Here is a 23454-nt window from a genome sequence, read left to right as displayed (position 1 = left end):
GTAAGCTTGGGTTAATTGTACTGTATAAATGTATAGGGGTTTTTAGGTGTAAGCTAGACTGGATCTTCATCACAGAGATCAGGGTGCCAGGAACTCTTCTTTATAGGCTTAAATATTTACTGATCCTGAAGCACACAACTTTTGTTTAAGAATGTCAAATCCAGTTTTCCAAATAAATCTAACAAAATTACTGATGCCTTGAGAGGCTACCTAGAATGGAGGCTAGACAGTGTTAAAGAAATAAAGTAGGTATTTATTGAAAGACCTTCAAAGGATGCACCTTGGGCACTACAAGAGCCTGGCTGAGACTACACCCAAGCTGGACAGTGGGTCACAAGTTTTCACACTTGTATAAGTTTTGGTCCATTTACATATTGGGGTTCATTGACCAATTACAGCTTCAGGTCATTACGTCCCATCCTCTCAGACTGCTCTTCTCAATTTGCTGTTGTTTATACCTTTTGGGCCTGAAGCTGCGATGGTGTCCTTGGTTCTTGGGCTGGAAAAGAATTGTTTTGTCTGACTAAACTGTGAGGAGAACTTGCTAGCATTTGATATGAAGTTCAGAGTTATATACTACTGCAGGACAGAATCTGGATAATATGAAAGCTGAAACTTAAGGCATCATCATGGCAGAACTGCTCACACTGCTAGGCAGTATGTGTTTAGGAATGAATCCAAGGTTTTATCATAAGCCTTTTTGTCCCTGCTGTTCATGTATTTCCCTAGCAGTTGTCTTAAAACATGTGAAAATAGCAATACTTATCATGCTTGAGTAATGCTTGAAAACTCCTGTGAGTACAAGTTCAATTGGCATTCATGTGGTGGTTGAATGTGTTTTCATGGTGTTCCAGTTTGATTCAGCAAGGGCTGAGAGACTAAATGACATTTGAAGTATTGCCAAGATTGGCACTTCCAAATGATAGATTAGCATGTATGTACTCACCCTTGTGCACAGCTGATAGAGAACGGGTGGCCAGAGACTGAGTACTGCTCAGTTATGGAACTAACCTCCAGTGAGATATTGTACATGTTGATATGTGTCCTTTACAAATTAAACTGTCCCTGCTCTTAGCTCAGCTCTCTTTCACCACAAGTCAGCCGGTGTTTTACTGCTTTTTCATCACAAGCATGCAAATAATAAATATTGTTAGAAGTTACACTACAGGACAGATAGCAACAGAAAAAGTGGCAGGGATATACCTCAGCTCTTACAAGCAAATTACATGTTAGGGTCTGGTGAACACTGCCCCTTTGCTAGGCCAGCTTCAGGCAACTGGAGCTATGGATGGATGGATGCTCTCTCCATGCGCCGTGTCTGAGGCCCAGCTGAGCACAACTTCTGCATTACCATTACCTCATGGTCTCTAGGAGTGCTTTTCGATGTTCAAAAAGGAAAGGTTGGGGCCAGTTATTCTCTCCTGAAAATCTCCTTGTGCTTTTGTCCATTCTGTTGATAAACTGACAACAAAGGTGATCTTCTTTATCTTCTTCTTTCAGATGCAGTATTTACAAATGGACAGGGAGTTGACTATTTATTTGTTGGAAACATAGTTTACACTGTAAGTTTGTGTATCCTAGCAATCTTTGAATGGTAGAATTTCTTTCCAGCCTTTTTTTCACCACAAGAAAATGGTGTAAACCTGAAGAAAATATGTGAGTTTTTTTAAAAAAAAAATCAACCTGATGCTGAGTGCATGATTTTCCCTCTTCCTTTTAATTTTTTTCCCAGACACGCACCAACAATAGTTTCTGCTCTGTCCTTTCTGCATCCCCTACCAAGTTCCTGGGTTGCTGCCTAAATGGTAGTAGCTTTTTATGTTTAAAGGGGAGATTGGGATTTGAGAGTGTTAGTAATGAAGTTGTCTTCTTTCTTCTTTTTCCTTGCAGTATGTTGTAGTCACTGTTTGTCTGAAAGCTGGCTTGGAAACAACTGCATGGACTAGAGTAAGTACTTTCCAGTATCTTTTATTTTATTAGCACACCTTCCTCCCTAATGAGTATTGATACAGATAAGAAGTACTAAAAATCATTTGGGACTTCAGAGTTCTAATTAGGTCTTTCATGTAAGGGTAGGCTGCTAAGCTCCCTAAGTACAGAATGTGAGAGGAATGAACTCGTAGATCACACGATATCTGTGATGAAAAAGGGCAGCCTGACAGAAGTGGGAAGAGCACACTAAAAGCATATTGTCAACATCTCTACTTAAAAATGAGCAGAATTTTGCGTGAAATCAACATACTACTGAAATTGCTTAAGAAAATGCATCAAGAAAATTTTCCTTTGTAGTCTGTAGCTCCTTCAAAATTAATGCAATAGGGAATGAAAGGTGTCTGCCCACAGATAAACAGCTAGGCTTGAAAACATCTTTGATCCAGGTAAAAAGAACTAGAGGTGACTCCACATTGGTTGAATTGTTTTGTTTTTTTGGTTTTTCTTTTTGAAACTTAGTGTAATAAGGATGTCAGTTGAATAGTTATGTTGTTTCCTTGATTTGAGTTATTGGCTTGAAATGGGCAAGTGCTCTGTTACAGATAGGTGACAGAATCCGGCAGGGCAGTGAGCTCCAAAGAGTTTGAGGGACAGGGAGGGAAGGGCTCCTGTGTTGATGAACTTTCAGCACCTTTCTCCCTTCCTTTCCCCTAGCCCCTCTGAAACACCAATTTTTTAAATTTTGATGGAGTCTCTTTTTCTGCACACCAATAAGATACTTTATGGGAATCCAGTTTTCATGACGTACAAAGAAACTCTGCCCTCAAGGCTAAGATGTTTTGAGGACACATATTCTTATTCTACCAGTTTCTTCAAGGATTTGGCTTGTTAACCTCATTGCTTCTGTTAGTTGTAAAATGTTTTATTACATTCCTCCCAGAGGAATTGTGAAGATCAATGAGCTGACATCTGTTCTGAATTTTAAAGATGAAATGCTGTCTGTATGGGTTATTTAATTGTTAAGGAGATGTTAATATTTTCTGCCCCATTCTCTCATCTGAAAATAAAATTTGAGTGTTTTTTTGCTGTTGCTTATGCATCAGTTCTGTGTTGTGTATCAACATTTTAAAATGCAAAAATCCTTAAATTAATCCCTTGTGCACCAGAAAAGCATATAACCAAGTCAGCATTGAATGCATGTGAGCTTGTTTAGATCCTGTTTTGTTGTGAATTTTTTGATGGTTTCTGTTCTATCCTCTTCCCTGGATAGGTAATGGGTGTCTTTTCAGCCACTTGAGGATAATCATGGGCCCCTTATTCCTAAACTTATTTTTTAAAAGATACCATAATGTTTAGTAGATATTGGAGTTTTATAACTCTGGCATTTTACAGATAAATTATTGTTATTCACACAACAGTTGTGTTTAGAATCCATTTTTTCCATATATACTTCTAAATCCTGCCCTATTGCTTAGAACAGTGACTCTCATCATCTCAAAATCTGATGTTGGTTATAGTTTCAGCTATGAGTGAATCAACACACAGAGAATCTTCAGATTACTTGAAGAGTATTAAATTTACAACACTGAGTTAAGCCACTTCTCCATCATCAAGTGGATTGGTTACAGGCAATTTGTTTAGAGAGTGAGAGGGACACTCTGGACCCACAAGGGAGAACAAGGTGGTTTCAACAGAAAACTTTAAATAAAAAACGCAGTCAAAGTTTTGGGGACCATGGTATATCCAGTAGTTAGTGTGGAAAGAAAGGCTCTGATAAAAGTGGCAACATAATGGATAATAAAATCCACCCATTGAAGTTGAGTGGAGTAGCTTCATGTTAAGTAGGGCCTGTGTGGAACACTGCAGTAGGCTTTTTCCCAAACACACAGAGCTTTTTTCATCACTGCTTTACCACACTGTAGCAACTGTTTCAGATAAGCAGGATACATGGGAGAGCCACACCCTCTGTGTAGCGTATATGCAAGAATCTGCTTGCAGCAGCCTTGCAGTACTTGATATGTGGGGACCTGAGCATTACAGTGGCTCACCAGGGCAGGGCTTCTAGTCAGAATCTTGACGTGAATTGTGCTCAGTTTTCAGAAGAGCAAGTAGACTCAAAGGATAAAATCCCTCTTGTCCTCTTGAAGGATTTAAAAAAAATCCTTCAATTTCCTTCTTTTCTTCACATTTAAACAGAATTGAGCACATATGTGGGTATTTTGGAGGGTTTTTTTTGGTTATGTGGGGGTTTGGGGCTGGGGTTTTTTGGTTAGTTTGTTTCTTGTTTGTTTGTTTTACATAAGGAGTTGTTTATTTACTGAGGTCAGATCTCCTGGGTCAAACAGAATAAATAGCAAAGTTTGAAAACAAATCTTCTTGCCCACTGTGTCTCTTCAGGAAGGGGCCTATCCCATGTCTTGCTTATTATTAGCCCAGCAACTTTCAGGGTTACACAAAATTCCAGCTTTCTGAGAGTGCCTAGAAGAGTGTTCTTTCCATTGCCTCTGACATTTTGTATGAATGCTTCTACTGTAAGGTAGTCTCTAGTTGATCCCAACTATCTGCCAGTCTGCACTGGTGCTGCAGGCTCTTTGCTTGTTTGTTTTCACTGCCTGTGCTGGAGAAAGCTGTCCTTTCTGAGCATGTCCAGCGGTTGCACATTAGGAGCAATCTTCTTCCAGAAGTTTTTATTTATCTCACAGCAAGCAGAACACAATATCAGACACTTCTTTGGTTCTCAGACATACTGTTCAAAAAGTCAACAGACATAGTCATCCAGTAGGAAATATAAAGCTGAGAGCTGAACAAACATGCTGTGTCCACCAGCACCCAGTATGTGAATTCATTCCCGTGTTCCTGAACTCATATGTAATTAGTAATTAAGATTTATGCAGGTACTTCTCTGAATTGGAGCCAAAGTCATCAGCCGCAGGAGTTGTTGGCATCCAGAAAAGTTGGAGCCAATAATGAGCTCAGTTGCTTGTTACAACTGAAATTACTGGTTCCATCCACTGTGGTGTAAAAGTAAAACAACTTAAATCATCTGAGCAGAAAAACAGTTTGGGTGTGTAGGAAAAATTACTTTAATGCCACTGAGAAGAAGTTTTTGCTGGATGTGCTCTTGGTCATTTAATAGTTTTTATTTTCTCTTAGTGAGTCTACAGACTAAAGAACCAGTAAAGATGTAAGCTGTATTGCATGTGTGTAATCAGTTAGAACACCTTTAAAACAAAAAAACAAATGGCAAAGTTGACCAGTAGATGTTGATTGTGGTAGTACACAACACTGAATCTTCCTCCAGAGAAGGTAAGTGATGTGTATGGCTTGTATGTGTACACGGCCATAGGGGATTTGTCCATGTGAACTTTAACCTGCGCCTTTGAAAATTCCTACCTTGATTTACATGTTGAATCTGGAATGTGCGTGACAGGATACAGGAACTAGATGAGAGAAATTATGGTTCCAAGGAAAATCTGACGAGTTTTTGGAGATCCAAATAAGACAGATTGGCTGAGAAGAGTATCTGTCTGCCCTGCTATGAAGCAAAGATTAAAGAGAAGTGCTTTGTGCTGTTTGAACAACCTGTGCTACTGGCCCAAAACCAAGAGCAGTAGACAGGCCTGAGTGAGACCGACAGAGACCTGAACAGAGAAACACTTCTGGACTGGGTGGATGGAGGAAGTGCCGTGTGTTAACTCTGTTTCTCTCCCTGTTCTTGGCAGTTCAGTCACCTGGCCGTCTGGGGAAGCATGGTGCTCTGGCTCGTGTTCTTCGGCGTGTATTCGGCCATCTGGCCTACGTTCCCCATCGCGCCCGACATGCTGGGGCAGGTCAGTACCAACACCTGGCTCTGGGGATACGGCCCAGCACAGCTCCCTGCTGTCAGCCTCAGAGCTCACATGGTGCTGGCAAAGCACTGCTGCTCTAGTCAGAGTGCTTGGGCTTCATTTTAACCTTTTCTTAATCCCTGTATTCATTTAGCTTAGTCTCCTCATGAGAAGAGCTCTCTTTGTCCCCCAAACTGACATCGTCCATGATAACATGCACTGTGGGTACTGCATGACAATTCCCAATTCACTGTGATGGCAGTAGTACTGGCTCTTTTGTTAGTGTCTAGTCCTGGCAAGATTTTGTGTGTTTGACAAAATGTATTTGGTTTGGGATTTCATTTTGTCACGGGTTTGTTCTTTTCCATATGTTTGGTTTCATATTGTTGCTTTTTACCTTCATCCATTCTAAACAAACAGAATTTCCTTGAGAATAGAATGAGATGGTCAGAAGCAGGAGACCTGATACATTGCTGATTATGGTACTGGAGGAATTCTGGATTTGTTTCTTCCATGTCAGCTGAGCTCCAGGTAGTAAAATTTTCCCTTCAGTGTCATTATTTCAACCCCTGGTGAGAAGATCGAATAGCAGGCCTGTCAAAATCACTCAAGAGATTAATGCATAGTTAAAATAAGGGCATAGCAATTAACAATTGTAACAATTAAGGATTTTGTAATTTTACGATAAAAAGTTATTTTGTAGAGATTGGAATGGCTTTCAGCTTTACCTGAAAAATGCATTGGGTTATAAGTTTAGACTTCCATGCAAAGATGGGATACAGAAAGAAGAAAAGCTATCTGTCTAATAATTTCAAGAAATTATATTCTTAGATTGCTACCCTTATGTACTAGAAAATTATAATAAAAAACTCAAGTGTTGGCAGGCCAATTAGATTTTTCAGATTGCTCCCACATTTGTATTCAAGAGCAGTCAGGCATGGTTTTGTTGCTGTTCTGGCTTAATACATATTTTATTATTATGCTCTAAAACACTGAAGATAATGGAGGCTATGATACATTTTCATGGACAGCTTTTTATGGCTGAGACTGACAGCTGACAGGCTGGTGAGTGACTGACAGACAAAGCCTCAGTCCTCTGGTAGTATTTCTTGATGATCTTGGCATGTTTCACAGCACACACAGCATCAGTAGCTCTAACTCACATTTTCGTATATCAGGCAATAATTTGACTTCTGTATCATGCAGACTCAAGAACAACTTGTCCTCTACAGCAGACTTTAGTGCTGCCATTAATATGTCAGCCCTCTAATATATAGACAATATGGCAAAATGTTGCTTCACACACAAGGGGCCAAACTATGGGGTTTAGCTTGCTGTTGCCTTTCTTTTTTTCCCAAAAGTGACTCTTATTTTTTATTGGAACTTAAGCAAAATTCATGTTGTGCTGGTCATCAGAGTTTGCTGCAGCATATAAAACCACAGGTCTTGGAACAAAACCTTCACATTAATAAGGCTTTGGTTTTTCTTGACCATGTTTTTAGAAAGTGGTTGTATTTAGCCTTTGGTTTTATGCTCTGATTTTCTGACATTACAACTTGAGAAGTGGTACTAATATCTTGCCAAAATGAAAATAATCTGTTCTCCTTTTTTTTTTTAAATGGAGAACATGTTTACCTTGGCTGGTGGAGTGTCCCAGTCCAGTACTTGTGGAGCTGTGTACGTGGATCAGTAATTATCAATCTGAAATGTTAAGGATAGGTGATCATTCTATAGAGATGATTTTTGAATACAAGCAAATAAGCTGTCTTATGGCTTTCAGTGTGTGCTAGAGGGATTCAATATCATTCTACCAGTTTTCTTGTATTTTTGAGAGAAGGAGCAGCCGTTGAAAAATGTGGGGGTTTTTTTTCTTTTTTTTTGTTTCGCTTTTATCCTTTTGTAAAATCAAGGAAAGCTCCCAAGGTAAAGGGAGCTTGTTTACCACTCACATTAACTCCCACAGAGTCTCTTGAGTAATCGGTTGCTGTCATGAAACCAGCTCATGGTGAAATGAGCTGGGACTGTGTTAGGCTCTAGTCAGTAAAATGAGTTGCCCTGCTGCCTAAACTTTAACAATTTCTTTACTCTTGCTGTATTCTTTTGTTCATTTATAAATAATAAGGTGTCTTAAAGGCATTGTTCTTGTTTCAGATCTTGTTAGTGGGCTTATCTTCAAATAAACTGAACTCCAGGATATTTTAGATCCTCATACTATGCAAATCTAACAGCATTTGAAGGAAGCTGATTTTAGCTGGAATAGTCATTAGCATTTGTGCTCGCCAGGACTTTGTGCCATCAGTAGAAGGCACAGGAGGTGCGAAGCATTTTATTGTGTTGTTTCACCAAATGTCAGCATGAAACCTGGCAGACTTCAAATATGTGATGCTTTGTTTCTGCTGGGGTTTGTTAAACTGTTTGCACTAAGTATTTCTTTCTCTTGCCCATAATATCTTGAGCATTTTCACAGGGATATAATACCGTTTTTCCTCCCTGGGGGCAAAGGAAAGCAACTTACTTATTCTCTCTTGTCAGAGTCAATATATTTCTTCTATTTTCACTACAATATTAAGAATGGAGTACTTGTGACATATTAAGACAAAGCCATGATTAAAATCTCAGTAGTCCTTAATAGAAGTCTTCCAATAGTATGCATCTGGTACTTTGGGAAAAAACTCTTTCTGCTTTGGGAGAACCTTTTCAGATGCACAATTTCTCTTTAATAGTATCAGAAATAATAATGTAAGCAAACTCTCTGGTAGCTCTCTTGGCTTTCCTGAATTTCTGTATATTTTCAACTGAATTTTTTTAATATATTAACATGAACAGTGACACTGAGAAGAGTTGGTGCCTTTTTTTTGTCTTGCCAAAGACAAAAAATTACAAAAGCCAAGATGCTTTGATGAGAACTGATTGATTTTGAATGGTCACTTCCAGATAACAGTATTTTTTACAATATATGAGTCCTTTCCTGCCTTTTGGGTAGTTATGACTTACCACCACAGATTTTTGAAAGCAAGTAGATATTTGTGTTTTTAAAAAGAGCTATCTAGTTTGATACTCATTATCTGGAAGAAGTGGTACAAAAATGTGCCACTCTGAGGATGTGAGCTCCTATTTAATTATCATGTCCCTGAACTTACAGGGCTTGTAGCTCATAGCCCAGTGGTATTTTGTTGATGAGCACATTAGCCACCATCCTGCCCTCATGCAGTCCTGGGTATTTTGTTTGTTTGCTTGGGGATGGAGATTTAATGCCCTGAAGGGAACAGTGAATGCTAGCATTTGTGCTTATTTCTTATATGAGTCATACATATGGTGCAAGAAATATGCTGCTAATGCTCTGTTCTGTATTGATTTCTTCATTGGAATTGAAGCATACTTTAGGTTCGTGGGAATAATAGTGCACTGTATGGAATTAAAGTCTGTGTGCAGGTATTCCCACCCCCCACATGTCTAAATACCTGTACCTGAAAGCATGCATATGTGTACAAGAGGATGCTTTGAAAGTGCTCATGTTTGAGTCTTGATCTAGACATTATCTAAGATAAATAAAAACAGGTATCTTCTTTCCCCACCTTGAGCAGAAATTTTTTGTTTTAAGGGAGAGTAGGGTTGGCAGGAAAAGGAGTATTCCTATCACCCTTTCGAAGCATCTGCTTGTTGATGATGAAAGAACTACATAGCTGCGATTTCTTTCTTCCCCTTTATTTACCTTAACATGTGTTGTATTTTGTGTCTGCTCCATTTGTTGTTGTTACCATTAAGGAAATACCTTTAGGAAGATGAGTATCAGTCTCATGGTTTCTGCCTGAAGGAAAGGGTTTTAATCTACTTTTGAGACAGACACGTGCTGTGGTTATTTTAAAGTGCAGGTTGGTGTTTCTAATTTGTTAGACTTCTGCTTTGTGCTATATGTAGTCATGTTGCAGAACTGGGGTTTAACAATCATCTTGATCTTAGGATGTCATTAGGAAGCCCATCTCATCAAAACCTCATGGCTGGATATTTTGAAATTGGGGCTGCTGTACTTCCCAGTTACCTTTGTACAGCTGCATTTGAAAGACTTCTTGAATCACAGTCCAAATACTTTTACCACCAGCATAGCTGAAACAGCTCCATGTAAGAGCCACTTTCATAGCTGTAATTGCAGGTGTGCTTTTATTTTCCAGTGCTCTGCACATCCTGGACAGAAGATACTTATTTCTTGTCCAGTTGAACTATCAAATTCTTGCTAGGTTATCTTCTTATGAAGACTTTTAAAGAAGCTGCACATGGCGTTTACCTGGATTAAAGATGTTTTTTAAAAGATCCCAGTAGTGGAGATCTCTGGTTGATGCCATGTGATGTGACGGTAGCAGGACTTGCTTGTTCTAACGGCTTGTTAAGAAGACATCTGTGCCTTTTTTATCAAAGCTTCCCATTCATCTGTGTGTATGGCATTAGCAAGATGGGCTGGCCTTGACTATTGCACTGTTGTTGGCTTTTGAGGGAGGGAGGTGTTGTAGACAGAGGGTGTGATGGACTCAGGTTGGATGGTTGGTTTTGTAGTTGGCCTTCAATCTGAAGCGCTCTCTGAGATCTTGCTGATTGAGCTCTTACCAAAGCATGTGAGAAAACTTCATGGTTTTCAAGACTTGGAAACAATATGAAACACCCCCCAAAAATCCTGGAGGCAAGATAATAATCATTATTGTGGTGTAATAAACAGGTTTCACATTACTGCCCTTCCAAATCCACACTGCAAAGCTGACAGCTTAATGTACATTTTTGTGTTGTCCAGAATACTTTTGTCTTACTCTCTACATTTGAATTGTTTTCCAGAGGTCTCTGTTGTTGTTCTCTCTGGCTTCTCATATTTCCACAGTTTGGTGCTAGTTAGAAAATTGGCTGTTCTGATTGTGGTTTGTTTGTCTGCAATCAGTTGCACATTACATTGTGGTGTCAGTGCTTTGGTTGGTGAAAAAACTTCATCCAGCTGTTATACGCAAATCAGACTTTGCCTGCAGATTGAGGTCCTTAATGCCTGCTGATCGTGTTTGTTTTTGTTATTATGCACAGAGGTCTCCGTGGCACTTGATGTGGTTTTGGAACATTTTCTGCAGTTTTGGACTAGGCTCTGAGCGGACAAATTAGACTAACGAAGCATGCATATATTTTTAAGCATCTGTTGAAGGAGTGGATTTGTTGTTTTTATGAGCCACACATGGCTTTCAGAAATTAATCCCTCACTTCTAGATCTCTGGCATTGTGTTGTACTATGTCATACACCACAAAGATGAAAAAATGGAGATAAATTAATATTTTTATAAGTCATGAATGTGAAACTAATATATTAAGCATGCTTATTTTAACGCAGGCTAATCACCCAAAACATGCTCCTTTACCTATTTGGCAACTTTGACACAAACCTGTTCTAAATATTTCTGAAAGATGTCCCACACTTAATTTCTCCTTAGGAAATATTTTACGAAGGCTTTAAAGCAGGACTGTATATGCAGCTGTGCCCAGCACTGTGCTGGCATTTCCTATATAGAGCCATGGGAAAATAGTGTTAAGCCAGAAGCATAAATACTCGTTCAGGTTTGGAAACTGGCAGTGCAGAACAAGGCGGTCAGCTGGCTTCAAACTTCTCCCAAGTGTTCATGTGTTCACCTTCACTTCTTGGTCCCTGCTCTGCAGAAGAACTGTGGCTGGAAGGTGAGTGCATTAGATGGGGGAGCAATAGGAAAGGGAGTGGTTGCGAATGGTTACCTACAGGTTGTACAGATGGTGCAGAGGTGGTCACCTGTTTTTTCTTCAGTGTTAGGGTGTAACCTGCGACTCTAGCCATGCTGTCTGGTCAAGGCTGGTTTGGAGATCAGGTAGCTTTAACGTGTAAATGCTGCTCAGTAGCTTAAATGAAAACACAGAGCGTTTACACTTTAGTGTAATTGCCCGTTATCTCGATTTATTGGTTTTGGAGTGGGGAAAAGCAGTGTTCAGGAACCAAGTTCTTTCACTCAGGATGGAATTACCATTCTGTAGTAATGGACTGTGCTTCAGAAGTTGCATCTTTCCTCAATTTGGAGTTCATCGTTGCTTCACATCCCTCAAAATTTTCCCAAATAGCTTTATTCTTATATTTAGAAGTAGCAAAGCCTTGTTGCAAGTTCATGGAAAGATGTTTGGAAGACATCCTAATCCGTATTTTCTCAATTAGAAACAGCTGCCTTTTAAATATACAAAGGCAGCTACTGTATTGTACCAGAGGCAGTGTTTACTAATGCTCATGTCTACAAAAAAAGTCTGTGTTTTGAGCCCCGTTGACAAGCAAGGACAAACTAAGAATGTATGACTTGTCTCCTGGATCAGAGCATTCCTGATGTAGGCTGTGTTCTGCATTAGAAACTTAAGGAGGAAAACCAAGCAGCTCTACAGTGTGGGTTTGTCATGTATGACAAGGGTTTGTGTGCATCTCAGTAAAAGAGAAAGCTGTTCCTCTGTTGGAAAAGTGGAAAGCAGCCAAGCAGTTTTTATGCCTCTCATGGAGCAGCACTTAGCCTCTGCAGCATCTTTAGCAGATGAAGTTTGTAGGTTAGCAGTGTCCTGCACAGGCTGGGCTGGTGGCAGCACAAGAGGCTTGGTAACCAGGAGGAGTGGGTCTGCCTCAACATGTGGGTACTGCTGAGCGCTGCTCTGCCAGCTTGCCGGGTGTGCAAACCAGATGCATTTCCAGCTGCTGTGAAGACATCGAGCAATATCCTGTCCCTGTGTGGATGTTGTTGCCTAAACAATCTGGCATGATGAGGAAGGCCCCGGCAGAGAGGATGTGAAAGCAGACCAGCGTGCTGCCATTCCCATAATCGATAGGACAGAAACAAAGGAAGGTAGCAGGGTAATTGTTTAGAGAAGATGGCTTTTAAAAGTGTGTTTAAACTCATAGCAATGAAGCTGTGAATCCTTTAGAAAGTAAGAGGAGCAGCAGATGGGATCTATTCCAGAGGGCAGGAGGTGACTGTCTGTGAGTTGGAATTAGTGGTTTTATGGCTTGCTTTGGTCACACTTAAGTTACTTGGTTTTCTGATGAATGCAGGGAAGCCCCCATAGCAGATATTTGGGGGTTGGTTGGGATGTTGTTTTTACCTTCGTTCCTTGGGGACAGAAGGGTCACGTTATGTTTTTATTTGAATTTACATATTATAAAGGAGTTTTGTTTGTGGAAGATTTTTTGTTTGTTTAGCTGAATCTGTGCTCCATGCCACTGTTTCTTTCCTTCACTAGCAGATTTCATTTTTGTAAGAGACAAGCATAACTATGTCACATAGGAAAATATTTCCAGATCAATTTGAAACATACCTTTATTCCCTTTCCTCCCTAAAGTATATGTTTCATGAGATAATTTTTTTCCCCCCAATTGTATTATGTCAAAATTTCATCCAAAAAGCCCTGAGGAGTAGAAATGATCTCTCTTACATTGTTCTAAGGCAAGCATCGGTATACAGGAGTAGTGAGGCTGGAAGGAGTAGAGCCCCTCCAAATGCCCTGGCTGCTGGTGTGGGTCAGCCAGAGCAGCCTGGCCCCATGGCTTTCCTGGTAACTCAAGAGCTGACAGCAACGACGGTATCTCATGCTGCCTCTCTATTGGTGGATGTGGCAGGCAAAAAGCAACTGAATGCAGCCACTTCTGAGAGTGCCTTTGGGGTTTTGAGTCTGTGCAGGAAGTCAGACTGCTGCACCCATTTGGCTTGTGGAGTGTATTTCCTCATTTGGGTATTTGCAGCACTTGAGCTGGTGTTTTTATACCAGTACTCTTGATAGAAGTTGTAGGAAGGAGTGTCCCCAGAGAGCTGTGTTTTGTTTGGATTCAATTGGATTGAAAGGAGAAAAGGAGAAAATTATTCAGGTGCTGTCCATAATATAATGCCTAAAGTGTGGAGGGGTTGGTTATGTTTACATGTGCCCCCACTGGTCTCTGTAGCATAAAACCCAGCAATGGTACCTCTCAGTTGGCTGATGTTGGAAAAGGAGTTTCTTTCACTATTAGGAGCTGCAGCCTTATGCTGAGCATCTTGCAGAGCTACATCTTGCAGCTCTGGACATATCTCCCCTTTCTGAGATATGGCTTAGATAAGACAGTTTCATGCTTATTGTAGAGTCAGCAAGCCAGTGCAGAGAAACCTTGGGCAGTAGTGTTGTCACACACCAAAGAGGATAAGCAAGTATAAACATTGTTTCTCTGTACCATGGAGTGCTTTATGGCGGATGCTGAGTGACGATTCAGTACAGTGGCCGAAATGTAGAATGAAAGTTAGACCCAACATGGCTCTTCTGTTTTCAATAAATTATCCCGAATGCAAGGTGTTAAACAGTATTTCTCTGCAAGTACTACTTACTACTTCTTACCCTGTTCAGTATCTGGGACCTGGCAGATCCTTTTCAAAGAAATGAGCTAGAACAATATTATATGCAAACTTATTTTCATCATCTCACTCTCATTTGGATTGAAATGGTTTGTATCTCGTGTTAGAAGATTTCTGAGAAGGAAAAGGATGAAGACCTACCAGCCATCAGGTGCTCCTGTAATAAACTGTGAGCTGTACCCACTACTGAACAGAGGACATGCTGAGGGAATGAGTTTCCACACCATACTCAATTCATTACTTGCCATTGCATGGGTGTACGAAATGTGTGCATGACTCAAAGAGAAGATGCTATGGTTGTCAGAGTGTCATTTTATATTTTGCAAAAAAATGGCTGTCACCTTTGCAAGGACCTCTTTTGTGCAGTGTTTTGGAGTAGCCATCTGTTGTAGTAAATATCTAAAGGGTTTTCTTGTGGCACTTCATCATTAGTGCTTGGGTTCCAGTATGTTAGCATGTTAGCTAAGCAGCATGCTGTCCAGCAGTCTGTGTACATTCAGTAGAACCACCAGTATTAGGCATTTTATTTTCAGCTATAGAGTAATCTTGTTGTGGGGTTCTGAAAGAATTTGTATGAAAGATATACCAAAAGGGATATTTTTAGGCTAATTCTATTTCAGAGAAGCATGAAAAGTAATTACTTCAAGCTTTGCTTCAGAAGAACTGCATTCAGGCAAAGCCTTTCCCAATTCAAGTGAAGTTTGTCCACTCTGAAAGAGAAATCAGAGGAATTTCTTTGATAATTTTACTTAGTTGACTGTTATTGTGCTTCTGTAAAATTGTATTATATATAACAAGAAATTTTAAAACATGAAGGAGGGAGAAGTGAATATATGGAATAACCAGACAGGTATCTGGTGGTGAGCAGAACAACTGAAAATAAGACTCTGTCAATCAGGTACCTATACAAAGTGCTGTTATTTGGGGCTAAGCAAAATCTCATTTAGCTAATGGGTCTCAGCATTACTGTTCATTCAGAACAGATGGGAAGAGCAGTTGAACTCTTGAATCACTGGCATCCTCACACAGACCAAAAGGCAGCCACAAAATGCAAAATGTTTTCCAAAGACCCAACAAAAGTTTATTGACAAGTGTATTTGATTTCAGCTGTGTGTAAGGAAGAAAATGTTAATGAGGTGCATGGAATTATATTGAAAGTTGGAAAAAGAGGGAACTGAGAGGAAACTTCTAAGTAAAGACACTGAAAGTTGCACACACACCATGCCCCAGTTCTTTGCTGCCATCAAGCTTTAACAGAATCATAAAACCATAAGGTTGGGAAAGACCTCTGAGATTGTCAAGTCCAACCATTAACCCAGCACTGCCAAGTGTCCCCAAGTGCACATCTGCATGTCTTTTAAATACCTTTAGGCATGGTGACTCTACCACTTCCCTGGGTAGTATGTTCCAATGCCTGAGGACCCTTTCAATGAAAAAACTTGTTCTAATATCCAATCTAAACCTCCCTTAGCACAACTTGAGGCCATTTCCTCTTGTTCTTATCACTTTTTTTCTGGGGTGAGAAACTGACTCCCACCTAGCTATAACCTCATTTTGGGTAGCTGTAGAGAGAGCATTAAGTTCCACCTTTTGCCTAGGCTAAACAGCCCCAGCTCCCTCAGCTGCCCCTCACAGCACTTGTGCTCCAGACCCTTCCCCAGCTCCGCTGCCCTTCCCTGGACACGCTCCAGCCCCTCAATGTCTCTCTGGCACTGAGGGGCCCAGAACTGAGCACAGGATTGGAGCTGTGGCCTCAGCAGTGCTGGGTACAGGGGGACGGTCCCTGCCCCCTGCTGGCCACACCTGGCTGATCCAGGCCAGGATGCCATCGGCCTTCTGGGCCACCTGGGCACACCCTGGATCATATTCAGCCAGTTGTTGACCAGCACCTCCAGGTCCTTTTCTGCTTGGCAGCTTTCCAGACACTGCCTCTGGCCTGTAGTGCTGCCTGGGGTTGTTGTGGCTCAAGTGCAGGATCTATCACTTGGCCTTGTTAAACCTCATACAGTTGGTCTCAGCCCATGGATCCATGCTGTCCAGGTCCCTCTGGAGAGCCTTCCTGCCCTCCAGCTTGGTGTCATCTGCACTTGACCCCCTCATCCAGATAAATGAGAAGATATTAAATGTGATTGGCTCCAATACTGACCTGTAGGGAACACGACCAGTGACCAGCCACCCGTGGATTTATCTCCATTCCCCACCACTTTCTTGGCACAGCCATCCAGCCAGATTTTTATCCAGGAAACAGTGCAACCATCCAAGCCATGAGCAGTCAGTTTCTCCAGGAGAATGGTGTGGGAATTGGTGTCAAAGGCTTTACTGAAGTCCAAATAGACAAGGTCCACAGCCTTTCCTTTTTCCACTAAGCAGGTCACCTAGACTGTTTCCTCTGTATTGTATTTCAGTAGACATTTAGTGAGTTGAACTCCCCCACAAGAACAAGGGCCAGTGATCCTGAGATTCTCCCATCTGCTTATGGAATATTTTTTCTGCCTCTTTTTCTTGTTTGGGTGCTCTGTAATAGACTCTGACCATGATATTTGGCTTGTTGACCTTTCCCCTGATCCTTACACATAAACCCTCAACCCTGTCATCACTACCATCAAGCTCTAGATACTCATAAGGCTCCTTAACTTAAAAGGTTACCCCACCACCTGACCTTCCTTGCCCATCCCATCTGAAGAGGTTCTACTCACTGCAGCACTCCAGTTGTGTGAGTCATCCTACCATGTTCCCATTAATGCATCATTAGCTTTCCTCCTCTGCAGTGGTTTCCAGCTCTTCCTCTTTGTTGCCCATGCTATGGGCATTGGAGTAAATCCATTTCTCTTGGGCTTTTTTGGGGAGAAGCCCTAACTCCTACATGACCATACTCAGGAGCTTCCACAGTTTCTGACACATTGGTAACGCTTGCGTCTTTGCTGCTGCATGGATCTTCCTCCCCTACCCCCACTGAGACATCAGACCAAAGAATCTCACACCATCCCTTATGGAGTGCTACCCCCAGGCTTATGTCTGGTGAGCCTGGTTTTATCCCTTTCACCCTTCAGATCTAGTTTGGAGCTCTTTCAGTGACATCTGCTAATTCTTATGCAAAGATCCTTTCCCCCCTGTGAGACAGGTGGACCCTGTCTGTTGCCAGCCATGTCCTTGTGAATGTTGCTGATTAAGTGCTGTTGTAGCAAATGTATGTATCACTGAAGATTTTATTAATTTTCTCTTAGCACTCTTCCAGTAGAAGTATATGGCTTTTGTTCTAAGCTTTTCAAGCCTCACATGTTTCATACCGTTTGTGAGAGATACATTTTATATGGGGTGATAATATAGGGGAGAATGAACTTCAGTAATCATATGGATGTGAATGTTTGGACAAACATTTTTGAGCTCTGTCTGTGCCATAACGTATTGGAAACACTGCTTTGGTCTGGTTAGTAGCATAAGAGCAGCTTTCCTCTATGTGATGTGTCCATGCAGTGCCTAAAGGGCTTGTTAGTGGTGAGACCCTTTATGCTGTGGGTGCAGAATTCCAGATTTCTGAAGACGGAAATGGGCTGGAGACACCTGTAGGAATGGCTTACTAAATATAGCGTGTGAACATTAACGACTGCAGATATGTTGTCACATCAGCTGCTCTCATCTGTTGCATCAGAGCTCTTTGCAAGGCCGGGTCTTGGAGTGATTAAATGTCGAAGTCTGTTGCTAAACAGACAAACTTAGAGTGAACACAGCAAGTAAGTTCAATCTAGCCTTCTGGATACTCATTAAGGTGATCCTGGGCTTTCCACAAACCAGGCTGTAAGCAAGGTATATACACGTTTATCAGCCTGAATGTGTCTGCAATTCCTTTTTTACACCAAGATCACTTTAGATACTGCTTTAAGACAGACTACAAGAGGGGTTGTGTGAGAGCAAGAAATGTCAAGAGGGGCAAAGAGAAACAAGAGCTGTGGAGGACATTGCCTGAGTTATATTATGCTCATTAATTCAATTTGAGGCAGGAATGTGTGTAAATAAACCCTGGCAGCTGCAGCAGCTCTCATTTCTGCAGGGCTTTGGCAGGAATGCAGGGGCCAATGGATATGAAATCCTGGCTCTCTTTTGAGAAATTGCAGGCAGACAGCTCTGCAGCCAGAAGAAAGAACAATCTAAGATTTACTGAGAAGACGTAATCACTTTAGGCAGACTTGAAGAGTGTGGAGTTTCAGACATGCAGATTTGGAGGTAAAATTAGTACAGACAAAAACTAAGTCATTGGAAAACCATGGGGCTTACCTAATTCTCCTGCGTTAATGGCATTATTCATGTTCCAAATATTCAGCCTCAAAATGGAGCAGGAAAACTGTAGCTGTAACATTAGGTGTCTTCAGAGTCTGGATATTCACCAGCAATTTTCTGCAGGTAGTGTAGCTGTTTGTGCCATGTACTGAAAGTCAGATGTGCTGATCACGTGAAGTGAACTCGCTTGTTTCCCAGGGAATTTAGGCTTTGGTGCTCTGTCTGATTCTGGATCCCCAGGAGTGCCTGGAAGAGCGTTTCCATCACTTCACATGGTCCAAGAATGTGTGCTCCCCCTGTTCCCCCACCAAAATATTCAGAGGACAGATCCCTCAATGGGTGCTGCAGAGCTCAAGATGGGGAGAAGGGTGGTTCTGCAACAGTTAACAAGTGATTTTCAGATCAGTGGGTTTTTCAGCTCTGCTTTTTAAGTAGTAGTAGTTACTATTTGGCTGAAGCTGATTTGAATAAGAGCTTGATATATTAGCTTTAATTTTTAAAAGAATTTTAAAAGTGTAAAAAACCAACCAAACAATGTAAACAGTCTGTGACCAAAGCAGAATCCTTGGTTTTGCTGGCTTTAACCTAGAAGTTTAAATAACAATGTCACCCAAAGCCAAAGCGGTTTTAAAGGCACTGAGATGCAGGTTCTAGTGGCAGTATTAGAGGTAACTGTTAATTGATTATATTTTACCATACACTTAAAATTTGACAGTTAACTTTATTGATCCATAAAAAAGCAAGATTTTTTCCTGAAAGGGAAACCAGCTTCTAGGATAGGTCTTCTTTTTAATCTCAATTCCATTGTCTTCAAATATTTGCATATCAGAAAATTTAATTTTGTTTAAAATGTGCTGGCAAGGGAGTTTGTGTGAAAACAAGGTCTAGTAAGGTCAGAACTATAGAGCAAAAGCTGCAAATGGAAGAACTTGACCTTAGCAATAATAATAATAATGCTTAGTATTTGAACGTTCATTGGGTTTTAGACTAGCTGCTTTCCTTTGCACATTAGATAAATTAGTGCAAACAAAGCTAATGACTCTCTTCATGTAACAAAGTTTGTCAATAACACTTTCAAAATACATTTCCTAAACAGCACTTTGAAATATTTATGTACTGTGACTGTGCCACTGTCTTTTTCTGTAGTGCAGGCACCTATGTCTGGCAGATGATGAGCCAGGAGGCACCCAGGGGGTGTCACAAACAATCAGATTAATTATTCGGATTCCGAACTCGCAGCTATTTTGTTAAATAGCTGTCTCTGTAGCAGAAGCAGAGCTACATGCAATACATTGACATTGTAAGTTTTTCTTACTGCTCTTCAAGAGAATCCATGAACAGACCAGAGGTTTTGTGCCTTTGAATTTCGGGGGTATTGATGGACATTTGGAAATATAGGTCATAGAAACAGGGAACTGGAAAAAGGCAGCCTAACAGTCAAGCAAGGATAGACCCTGTCACACATAACACTGACATTAATTTTGTTGAAAGTGGCAATATGCAGAAGTATAATGGTCTTTCCGACAGTTTCATTTTAAGCTTGTCATAAATCTGTTTCTTTTACTGTGGAAAGTATCTACTGGAGAAGCAGTGGTAAAAACTCAGGGCAAACTGCTGAGCACTTAGTATGTTGTTTTATGCTCCCCTCTATTTTTAGCTGTTGTTTACATCTAGTGTTGTTCTTGCCCCTTTCAGCCCAGCTCACCCTTGACACTGCTAGCTTCAAACATCATCTAATGTGTGATTTAGCAATAGAAGAGCAGCAAGATCTGCTCGCACCTGATGTCTTTCAATAGCTGCCTCTGGGTCAGTTGCCTCTGGCTGGCTTTGCCATTCTTGAGAAACTTGAATTTTAATCATTTGCTCCTGTCAAGAGCAGCATAAGGCACACTCTTTCATCAGTTTCAGTACAGTGAGTCTGAGTCCAAGTCCCCTGGAAGTCTCTGCTTGCTGCTAGTTTTGGCTGGAATAAAATCAGTTGTGATTTGTATTCTGCCTCTTGTGGGCTTCTCTGCTGATATACAGAGAGGCATCCAGTGTTTGAAATCTGCACACAGCACAGCCTCACTGGCATGGTTGTTTTCCTCCTTCTTCTTTACCCATTGTTGCCCAGCACCCTGGTGTGTATCTCCACATAGGGTGGGTCACAATCCTCTCAGGTCACCGTGGTTGTTGCCTTGCCCCGCAAATTTTGTATACATTTGGATGCATATGGGACTCAATTTCTACTAGCATACCTGCATTGTTTTGTAGGTAAGATTTTCTCTTTATTTCTCTCATGTGCTGGATTTACACTGTTTTCCCTCTTGCTGCTCAGAGACAGATGAGGAGTAAGTGACACTTTGGCAGTGTCAAGTTTGCCTCCTCCCTGGCCGGCTCCTTGCAGGGCCCCCGTGCTGTGCAGGGCTGGCAGCCACAGTCCTGCTCCCTGCTCACCCCTGGGCCCCTCACACCTGCTCGGTGAACCACCCCCAGGAGCATCCCATCCGCTGCAAGCTGCTCCTTCCCCCCAGACTCTGCAGTGCTTTATACAGCAGAGCTTCAAAAGAGCAGAAAGGACTTGAGGGAGAAATTTTGGGAGCCATCCAGCAGTCACAGCAGGGGATTGAAGGGCATTTTCCAAAGTGCCCTCAATTAATTAGTGTTGCTGTGGCTAAAAACTTACTGGAGCCCAGGTATAGCTTTGAGTGCCAGCACTGCAGGGAAGGCCCTGAAGAGTCATTTCAACAAGTTCTTTGCTTTACATTTGATTCCTTCCTTTTTTCTTTTTCTTCCGGTGGGACTTAACTAGGACAGGAATCAGAGTCTAGCTGAAACAGAATTTATCACAGTAGAATATATTACTGAGTTAGAGCTCTTTCTCCCTGCTTAGCTACTGCTGGCCATTTGTGTAATCTGTTAAGCAGTTTGGAAAGTTTTAAACTTTGTGCCAGAACTGAGCTATGAAACATTAAAAAATAGCTAGTGCTGTTCTGAACTGAAAAAATCAATATGAAAGTCAGAAGTGTGGCTGCACTGCTGGGCTTTGGTCAGCATGGTGACATGCAGAGCACTTCTTCACCACAGCTGAGCTCTGTAGTTAGGATTCAGCATTCCAAAGTTTAGTAAGCCTCCTGTTCTGCCTCCATGGTCTGCCTGTTTTTGGGGGATTTTATTTATTAAATCGGATATCCAAAGAGGTTTTCTCTGTGTGTATTTTTTCAAATGTGGAACTTTCTCCTTATATTGACCAGCATTTCAAATTAAGTGGTTTTTTTAGCTGCAAGCCAGTGATGGGTTTGAACCTGTCTTAAGGTTATAAAGAAAGAAGGTGAATTTGATAGCAGGGGAGAAGGATTCATCAATTCTTATTTTGGACATGAGACAGTACATGCTTTCAACCAGGTAGTGTTTTCATGCATGCCATTTAAAACACTCAACAGGGATGTTTTTAATCAAATTAATCTATTAAGAATAGTTTTCATATCTGCTAAGGAAAGTGGAGGCTTTTATTGTTGGAGCCCAAGGCTAGAAGGCTTGAGAGGATGGGAATTTTAGTATGTTGAAGTAATTATTGCTGTGATTTTATAGACTCATAGGTTGTGACCTTTCTGTGCCTCTCGCTGGAAAGCTGGGAATTTCCCCCTTTGCAGTAATCAAAATTTTCTATTGTTGAATTCTTATGGTGAAAATATCCCAAGTAGCTCTTAGCTTTCCTATAGAATCAATCTAGTTTGGGGTTTGAGCAGTGTCACTGTCAGGCTTGGACGGGTTTTAATATGACTTTAATTCTACCATCAATGTGTGTTTTACAATATGACTGCTTCTGTAATTGCATATTTGCCTTCAAAAAATAGCTTGCAGTGCTGTGTAATTTTTTTTCATTACTTGGGTGCATGTGTCATGTTTGATAGTGCTGCTTACCGGGCTGTGTGCAAGATGATATATTCCTTAAAATCTTTTGGGGATGGGTGTGTGGAATACAGTAACCATTCATACACACCAAATGTGTCAGACTGAATACTAGAACATAGGATAATCGTGGAAATGCAGTAATTTTTAAGCCTGCCAAATTAGCTTTCTAGCTCACCACATCATCCCCTGAAGTCAGAGAAATGATGCAGTACAGAGCCACCATCTAAATTATTAAAATGTGTTCCTTGGAGAGGAGATATGTTCATGTATAAGTCTAACTCAATAAAGATTTATTGGATTTTTTGATAGTAGGAACTGAGTAAATAGACAAGAACGGGGGAGATGGAGGGGGGAATTAGAGAGGGATGTATACCAGTGATCAGGTGGTGAAAAAGAAACCCATGTAATGAATAATATTTCTATTTAAGTAGTATATACATAACATTTTAATGACAGTATTGAAATACTGTACTTCAGCTGTATAATACTCTTAGAAACTTCGCCAGTGCTAGTTCAAGGTCATTTTTTTTAACCTGGCTATGCCATTTCCCAGCCTTGAACTACTGCTCCAGTTTTGTCATCTTCCCATCCATCTGTTGTCTACATTTGTTGATTTCCATGTGTTCTTTTCCACTTTATTCAAGATATTTAAGGAAGGTGAAATCAAGATCTGATATAGCCACCCTATATTCTTTCTTGCCATATCCAGCATTATTTTCCTCTTCTGCTTTTTTCCAGCAGTTCTGCCCTAAACACGTTGTTTTATGTGTCCCAAGTTCTTTTGTAGACCATTACTCTCTTCTATTCCATGTTATTGATTTCATCTGACATTTATCAAACCACACTGCACTACTTGCTCTTGTCTTTTTTCCCTATTGTTTCTTTATTCACTGTAATGTTGGTGACCCTTTGTGCAGTTTCCCCTTCTCTTCAACCAGAACCATCTTCTGTCCAGTTCTGTCATCTGCTTATCACAGATTTCGACTAATTCTGAAGCCACTGGCTTTTTTTGGTCTCTGTTTTTTCACAATTCTGATCATCATCTTTGTAGAAGCCACCACTTGTCCCAAGCTATCATGTTAGTCTCTTGCCACCTCAGTTCATATGGGAAAGAAACCTGATCATAA

At 40.9% G+C, this 23454-nt stretch overlaps 1 protein-coding gene across 2 annotated transcripts in view; it reads left to right on the top strand.

Moving 5' to 3' along the window:
* The window catches only part of ATP8A2 (ATPase phospholipid transporting 8A2), a 278010-nt gene that overhangs the window by 174066 nt on the left and 80490 nt on the right, over nt 1-23454 (top strand). For both annotated transcript variants that reach the window (XM_059465994.1, XM_059465993.1), the window contains 3 exons: nt 1501-1562; nt 1891-1947; nt 5655-5762. In XM_059465994.1, the coding sequence (XP_059321977.1) occupies nt 1501-1562; nt 1891-1947; nt 5655-5762 (227 nt within the window). The remainder of the gene's footprint in view (nt 1-1500; nt 1563-1890; nt 1948-5654; nt 5763-23454) is intronic.

Source organism: Ammospiza nelsoni, chromosome 2 (genome assembly GCF_027579445.1).
Source record: "Ammospiza nelsoni isolate bAmmNel1 chromosome 2, bAmmNel1.pri, whole genome shotgun sequence".
Classification (NCBI taxonomy): Eukaryota; Metazoa; Chordata; class Aves; order Passeriformes; family Passerellidae; genus Ammospiza; species Ammospiza nelsoni.
This window is presented reverse-complemented; position numbering and strand designations above follow the sequence as displayed.